Below are 8789 nucleotides of genomic sequence, written 5' to 3' on the forward strand. Positions count from 1 at the left end.
ACCCACCCCCCCTCAAAAAAAAAATTCCACATCAACGAAAATAATAATCCCATTTTGTTGGAGAGACTTGGGCTGAAATGGGTCAGAAGGATATTATTTTTCACTAAAAAAATATCCCACTTTTCCAATGATGATCACAATCTACTTTTCCAAGGATGATTCATAACAAAACGAACAAATGAAACTGAGGAAAGCTATTTCGTGAACACTTGGTTTCCTACCTTTTTTCCCAATCCAACCTATAGTGAAAAGGTGGACACACATTTCACCCTTGATTTCATGATTAACCAAACACTAAAAATACTTTTCCAAGCAAACCTTTGAAACCACTAAAAAGGGCTTCTTGTACAAAAAAAGGTTTACCATTATTATGGTAACCCAACTAAACAGGCCCTAACATATGAAAGAAAAGAAAACGAAAGGGAAAAGGTAAAAGGGTTCTCAAAATAAATAAATAAATAAAGGCTATTTTGTTATATATGATGCCAAGCAAATGAACCTTATTTATCATATGCACAAGAAAAATAAGTAACACATGCAAATTTATCTTATTAGTTCTCAGTAACCTTGGAACCATGATTCCTTCATTCAGAATCTTAAGCAAATGGGTCATGGGCTAATAATTTATACCAAGCAATCCAAGCAAAACCCACTAGTTTTTAAGGGGCTTCGACTCAGGCGTGTTTGTTTCATTTCCATAATTTAATGGGAATAGGTTTTTGCTCAAAAAACATGTTTGTTGAGTTTTCCATGTGTTTCCAGATTTGGGTTTTTTCGTTTGTTTCATCAATTAAAGCAAGGGGTGTCTATAAAATAAAATAAAAAGTGAGGGGGTGAAATTTATGTCCATCATAATCTATTGTTCGGATCGCATAAAAAAAACAGGAAACCAATCATTTACGAAAAGGCGAGAAAAAGAGATGGGTTGTCAAAAACTACAGTTGTCACCCTCTCTCTGTAATATTTTAATGCTCATTTAATAGGTTTCCACCCATTTTCGAGCAAACAGCTCTGAATAAATTTCCATGAATTTAACCACTTTTGGGGGTTTCTAGAAGATTGATTTCCTATAATTTTTGGCGAACAAAACACGTTCTTATGAAAACTTTTTAGGAGATCTGGGGTTTTCTAGTATTGTCAGAGCCTAGAAATCAAAATCCAGGGGTTTTTGGCCGAAACAAACACGCTCTAAAAGGCAGCTCCAACCGTCCTCCACGCATGAGATAGAATGAATTGTCTAACAATAAGACTAAAATACAGAAACTTGTTTCAAGGCCATCTGGTGGTGATGTCATTAAAGTGGAGCCACCATGGATTGTTATTCTCGCAAGAGACAAAAGAATTTGGCATTATGTTTCCACAATCTAAACCTTTGAAGTATGGGTCAGATCCTCAACGCTTTGTGTCAAGGGTAGAAGTAACTTGTAAGATCCTGATGGATTTACCAAATTAAGGACTAGGATTTGAAAGAACCAAAAAAATTGGAGAGGAAACAACTTTGCTTACTCTCACGAGTAACAATCTTCTCTAGGCTTAGCCTCTCATTCATTCCTATGTGAGGTTATGAGCGTGCATGCACCCAACACAAATATCTACGCTTTACTGATAAACTTTTCATTAAAAGGAATAGCTCCAAGAATAAGAGGAAGGATGAAGGGTCTTGGATGGTTAAAGAGGGAAAGCAGCATTCATATACCAATGAGCGGGAAGTGGCAATCTTTCTTGTCTATAAAATGCGAGGAAAAGAGAAGTAGTATCTTACAAAGAAAAGTAGTATCCTACATAAAGGAAGTAGGCCTGAAAATGAGGATTCACTACACACATTTAATAAGCAATGTATAAAGTGCAATATTTAATAACAACTTCCAAACTAGTTGATGATGTCTATAATGTGAGAACATTATGACCAGGAAGATGCCGATCTCAATCAAATGATCGAAGAACTTGAGGCCATCGCCAGTTTCAGAAAATCATCTACCCGAAAATATTATGATTATGCATTTGTGAGAAAATAAGCAAATATAGCATTTGTGAGAACATTATGACCAGGAAGATGCTGATCTCAATCAACTGATCGAAGATCTTGAGGCCATCACCAGTTTTAGAAAATCATCTACCCGGAAATATTATGATCATGCATTTTTGAGAAAATAAGCAAATATAGCATTCAACAATCCTCATGGGGGGACGCTAGGCCAAGAAGAGAAGCCTCCGAAAGCATGACTCACTAGGAAATGGAAAATAAATTGAATGTCACTTTAATGTAATTCTAACTTCCAATGACGATGCATACACTTAAGACCTCTTACAACTGCTAAAGAACTACAATCAAAAGCTTAAGATCACGGATTTGGAATAACAATGTATGTAAAGAAAATATAAAAAACTTAAATCAATAACTAGTTCCCATTACAAGTAGTTCACGACACATTGACTACAAAAAATTTAATGGTCAGGGCCATCAACAACCTTGCCCCATAAAAACTGTAAGACACTATCAACATTCAACTCTAATAAATACGTTAAAATTTAAAATAATGTAACTGTTGTAGGCATGAACTTACCAAAATCTGTGAACTTCTTCCTCGGAAGGTGCATAAATTCCGCATACTCTCTCCCTTCTTCAATCTTATGAAGTTGCAACACGAGCGGCCGACGAGTGACAATACCTGTAGCACATCATTGGCATCATTCTCTAATTTAGTCAAAATAACTACTTACACAGATATTAAGCAAGCTTTCATAAAAAAAAAATAAAAATCATAGCTCTTACCTGATCCCCTAGGCAGAAAGTCCTTGCCTACTATGCTTTCCAGCACTGAGGACTTTCCCGAACTCTAGAAACAGAGTAAAACGAAATTATGAGACAACATCAGGCTAGCTCTTATATCGCTTTCCAGCACATTGTTATAGCAACTACAAACAGAAAATTCTGTACGTAGCTAATAATACAAACTAGTTATATGAACATTTTGAACATAAGCTACTTCATAAAACTCAAACCTTTATAACACAATAAGATAAGCACTCTTTCAAACTCTAAATACCAAAAAGGCAAGTGATTCTGATACGCGAACGGAAGCAAAACTACTTAGTGGAATAGCGACATGAAAGGCTTAATAAAAAGACCTAGCCCTAATACTTAAGATCATCGTGGATCTCCATAGATGATGATAACATACAGCATAAAATTTAACATGATGAACAGATGAAAGTTACAAATCAACTGCAAAAGAAACACAGATCTACTTTAAAACGAAGCAAAACCTGCGTAAATGAGATTCATGACCAGAAACACACATAAAAAGGTGAAATTTACAAGGAATCCAAGTGATCAAACATCAAAGCCCTAAGACGCAGCTAAGGAAATCCAAGATCCAAAAAATTGCCAAACGAAAAGGGGCAGATCTCGCGAAAACATCACAAATTAGAGGAAGCAAAAGGGCGATGAGATCCGAAAGCTGACCTGGCCTCCAACAACGGCGATCGCCGGAAGCGAATCCCAAAGAGTCGGTAACGCGCTCTCCTCTCCGTGATCGCCGAGAGCAGTGCACGCTCTCTGAAGCTTATTCACCAAAGAGATCAAATTCTCCATTATCCCTCGAAATTTGACGGAGAACGAACTGAAATGAGATTAACAAGCAGAAATCGAAGATTCTCTTTCTTTTGAACAGAGCCTCGTCGATTTTAGAGATCGAAAAGAGGAAGAGAGAGAAACCGAAAAATAGCCTGCCGACCTAAGCGAGAGAAGGTGAGTGAAAAATAAATTAGAAAGAAGGGGGAAGTGCGGAAAAAAAACGATTGGCGAACAAACCGAGTCCTCGCGATTTGGGTCTTTTTATAAAGAAGTCCGAGACAATGGAGTAATTTCCACTCGGAGTGCAAGTTGTTTGAAGTTTTGAACTGGGTCCCAAGGTGAAAATATTCAATAAATAAATGTATTAGGGAGTTTGTATTCAAAGTTGTGCTTTGAACTGTGCATACGGTGACGAAAAAATTTCACGAAAGGGGTCCGCAAGAATCCGATTCAAATTTCAAAGTGAAACCTCCGCATGAATTGAATCTAGTCAGCAGATGTGACTTCGACTTCGGATTCGACTTCGGATTCGGGTTCGAATTCGATGAGATCTGCTTTGAATCCGCGGTCCGTTTTGTGGAGAAACCTTATACCGATCCAAGACCATTATGAAGTTTGGAATGACCACTCCACGGCCCAATAATATGTAGCTTGTGTTCTCTTTTTTTATTTTTAATAAATTTAATATTCTTTTGATAAAAGTTTGTAATAGGGCCTATAGTACAGTCATTATAAAGTTTTTAACCCAATCATAAAATGACCCTGTAGAAACTTATGCCTCAAAACTATGGTTGCATTCGGTCTAGATACGGCTTGTATATGATATTTATCATATCCATATCCGCTTACAGATATGAATATATTTCGATAAGGAAAATTTATATCCATGGATATGGATATATATCCGGATGTATAAGTGAATATGCAGGTGGATACAAAACAGATATAAGAAACTAGATAGTATTGAAAAAATATAGTTCATGTGATACAAAAAGTTCATGAAAAAGTTCATTATATTATAAAAGCTAAGATTAGATATTCTGATCATCAAAATTAACCTCAACTCCATAATCTAAGGATAACACTATCGTAACAGTTTGACTAATATTTATTCGGATATTTCAGATAAGGATCCAGATATTTTACTATAAAATCATATCTATAACCATATCATATCCGTTATAAATTTGAGTAATTATATTTGTATACTAGCGGATACGAGTACAAATATTTTGTGAGATACGGATGTAGTTTAGCACACCTACTCAAAACCCTCAATATTTTGTTACGCCACTGGAATGTTCTTAGCAGGATGTGGCCATGAGTCCTATTGATTCTTGGATCACACATTTATTATTATTTGAGTTCTAATCTGTGAAATCTCAGGCCGGCCCAATTTGAAATCAGAATACGACTACGATTAGCCTAAGTCTAGGGAATTATTTAAAGAGGGTTTTATTATTAGAATTTGACCTAGCCCTATTGAGTAAGCCGTTATTGTCTCCTGTAGAAAAACTGGGAGAAAAGAGAGTTAACAGAGAAGTTTCAGAGAGTTGCTTTTGGCCTTTGTGAGTTCTTGTAATTCTTTTTTTTTTTCTTTTGATAGTGAAATTTCTCCAATGTCTTTGTTGTTAATGTAGTCTAAATTTGGGCAAATCACATAAATCTCTATATTTGTGATTGCTTCTCATTTCTTCTCCAGCTCGTTCTTCGCAATTATTTCTGCTTGATTGTGCACGAATTCTAACAAATTGGTATCAGAGCTTCGGTTTTCAATTTGTTTTATGCGCATAGAAGATGTGTATGGAATACAAGATTGAGAACTTCAACTGTGATGTTAATTCGGTGTTTGGTTGGTACAGATGAGACCTAACCTTCTTTAGAAAGGACTACAAAAGATTTCGTTAAGGAAAGAGAAAATACTGATATTCGATGACAGATGACGATTCTCCACCATCAAGATTGATTACAAAGAGTATAATATCATTTAATACAAAACCTCTATCGTAATCAAGCCTAGTTTCAGTGGCAGCTTCTTCTCCGTTGTCCGTACTTTGGGCCGATGATTTGATATCGTATTCAGCACCGTAAAAAAGAGAATCGGTGAAATAGTTTTCCAACTCTTTAAACAGTTGTTTATCCGCGACCATCGTCTTGACCTCATTATTGGTGTCTACATATTTTAGACACTGATGGAGGGTGGAGGGGACTATAATATTACCATGGATCCAGGGTCGACCCAATAGTAAGTTATAAGAGGTCTCTGCATAGATCACATAGCACGTGACTTCGGACCTCAGGTCTCCAAGTTGGCACTTCATTCGGATTTTACCAAATAGTTTGGACCCACTGGTTTTGAATCCATAGATAACAATACCCATGGACGCCAGCTTACTGGCAGGGATTCCGAGATTATACATCAGTCGGAGTGGCATGATGCTGACAGCGGAACCGGATTAACTTGGATCCGGTTGACAATGCTGAAGCCGATGTATCCGGTGAAATACAAAGGCCTGTCATGCTTTGAATTCCTTGTTTGCATGTCCTCTTTGGTGATGCAAGGGAACTGTTTGGCCGCGAGGTTGCAGTGTTGAACTGACGGCTCCGGTTTCTTTGGGGACTGGCTTGATCTGAGTGAGAAACATGTCAGAATTGGCCAAAGCTTCTTGCAAAGCATCCCTCGTGCCTTTGGAAAGCCGTAATAACTCATATAAGGTTATCCTCGCTGGAATATTAGCCAATTGGGTCATAATATCGAAATGGTATTAAGTATTCGAACTTCTTGGTTTATCTCTTCCAATCGAACGATTGAATCGATACTGCTTCGGGTTCTGAACCTCCTAGTGCTAGGGTTCTTTCTCCTTTTGTTTAGCTGCAGCCTCCTTCTATTTGGTAGCTGACTGTTGCTGAGGTTCTTCAGAAGACTTTGGCGTGGTTTTGACCACCTCCTGCTCAGCCGATTGATCGGCCACCTTGGGTTAGTTGAATCGATACTGATTCCTGCTTCTGGTGGCAAAGGTCGGTTTTTCGCTGGTCACAAAAGCCTCATGCTCATCGTCTGAAAGCAGGAAGGTAGGGATCCCTTCGTTATTTTCCTCCGGAATCACTGTGGTGGCACAACAAGACTTTCCCTTACCCTTGGACTTCTTCTTAGACAAGGACCACGTCCACTATTCATCTTTAAAAAGATCTGGATAGACCCAAAAAACTTTGTCGTTGGGGGTTGCATGTGGCACAAGCCCCTTCTGGTGTTGTCCATGAGGATCATCATTGATGATCTTCATTTCTACCTTTGTTACGGGTTCCGATTGAAACCATGTTAAAGGAACAGAGCCGAAGCTGATAGTTACTATGTTTGCACCCACCTTCTTTTCCTTGGGCTGCTTTGCAATGATGATCCTGACGTCAGTTAAGGCTTGGATCTTATCCTTAAGGGTGTAGCACATCTTAGTGGGGTGATGGACCCACATGTGGAATGCATAATATCTTGGATCCGTCGTCCTCTTGGCTTCCTCCTGGTTAGTGATTGGAGGCAACTTAATTTTGTTGTTCTCCAGGTGGTATTTAAAAATAGTAGGAAATTCATCTTCCTTGAAGGAATACTCCTTCGGGAATTTCGGTTCAAAAGTTTTTTGTTGCCTTTGAGGTCACTGCTGGCATTGAGATGGCGAATGCTGCAGTGCTTGTTGTTACGGTTGTAGTTGGAATGTTTGATTTGCATCTACCGTAGTTGCCAGCTCCTTCCATCTACCATGAGGAATGAAGTTTTGCTTCGGAGGATGTGCCGCCGGTTGGCCTCTTTCAGCATTTTTCCTCTTGAGAAAACGTTCAGCTTGTTCTTCACACATCTTTAGTTCTTTCTAAGTTTTGGATGGCACCACCCCATGGCTTCCAGCACATCCAAAAAAATATTATTGTGACAAGTCTGAAGGATGAACTCCTCTGTGACTAGGTCTCGGTAATTCATTGTCTTATTCCGGAAGCATTTGACGAAGTTATCGACGACTCTCCGTCTTTCTGCTTCTCATCAAAAAGCGTTCCGATTGACACTTCGGTGTCATTGACGAATAAGTTGGTAAGAAATAGGGTCTCCATATCATCCAAGTTGTTGACGCTCCCTGGCTTGAGACGATGGTACCAATTAAAGGTGGCCCCACGAAGGGTCTCAACGAATAACCAGACCATCAAAGATTCATTGCCAGATATCATGCTCAAGTAGGGCTTGAAATAAATCAGGTGCTGAGTGGATGAGCCTCTCCCATCGAATGATATAAAGTTAATTAGATTGAACTTCGTTGGATATGGAATTAACTCCCACTCTCTCGGGTATGGACATGGGATGCCGGTCTTCTTCACCTCTTGAGCGGACATTAAGACATTGATTTTGCTCTCGAGCTCCTTCATCTTCTTGTCCTCGCGTGCATCTTTCTTCGGACGATTTTGGGGAGGAACGATGAGACCACCCCCAGTGTTGTTATTATCGATGGGACCACCCTAACACTTTTGTTGTTGGGAGGGGTATCAGCATGGACATTCTCTTCCACTTCTGAATCGCTATTTACTTGATTAGTAGTGTTGCGACGACTGTATTTACCAAACTGATTTGACAAAGTCTGAAGTTTTTGGGCATGTAATTCCCTCATGCATTGCATGTCTAACTCCATCTCCATATTTATTTTAGCTCTAAGGTCTTCCTTCTGTTTGGCTAAAGCATCTTGAAGCACTTGAGACAGTTGATCAGGAGTAATTGTGAACGCCTCCCGAACTTATCCTGTACTGGACACTGTGTCGTCTGAGACGACTACAAAACAAGCGTCTGATACTTCATCATCTGAGGATAACCCCCTCTGCATCCTCTGATAATCCCTACGTTTGACGATTCTGGAGCGTAGCCAGGTTAAATCCTGGGATATCAATGGCAAAGACTTGGGACTGGAACGTCGTGCTGACTTCCCTTTATTGGCCATGTTGATGGTGACTTCTGGGAGTTTATCATCTCGAACGGCTGATCTTCTCTTGTGGAAACACCTTAGCTTGGGCTTTGATGCTTTAGTGGAAAGCCTTTCAAATATCGAGACCCTCTACGAGCGGTCTTGAGACATCTACACTCTGATAATACTGTCCTGATAAGCATCTCACAAGGACAATGAGAGTTTGTTTCTCAGTATTTCTCTTCTGAGACTCATTCGTACCCCTAGCCCAATAGTACAAC

At 39.1% G+C, this 8789-nt stretch overlaps 1 protein-coding gene across 1 annotated transcript in view; it reads right to left on the reverse strand.

Moving 5' to 3' along the window:
• LOC109840013 (dynamin-related protein 5A) overlaps positions 1-3791 on the reverse strand; it is a 14728-nt gene extending 10937 nt beyond the window's left edge. Inside the window, exons 1-3 of the mRNA XM_020408506.1 lie at positions 3467-3791; positions 2774-2837; positions 2565-2669 (exon numbers count right to left, since the gene is read on the reverse strand). Coding sequence (XP_020264095.1) covers positions 2565-2669; positions 2774-2837; positions 3467-3595 — 298 coding nt within the window. The 5' untranslated portion in view covers positions 3596-3791. The remainder of the gene's footprint in view (positions 1-2564; positions 2670-2773; positions 2838-3466) is intronic.

The sequence above is a fragment of the Asparagus officinalis genome, chromosome 5 (genome assembly GCF_001876935.1).
Source record: "Asparagus officinalis chromosome 5, Aspof.V1, whole genome shotgun sequence".
Classification (NCBI taxonomy): Eukaryota; Viridiplantae; Streptophyta; class Magnoliopsida; order Asparagales; family Asparagaceae; genus Asparagus; species Asparagus officinalis.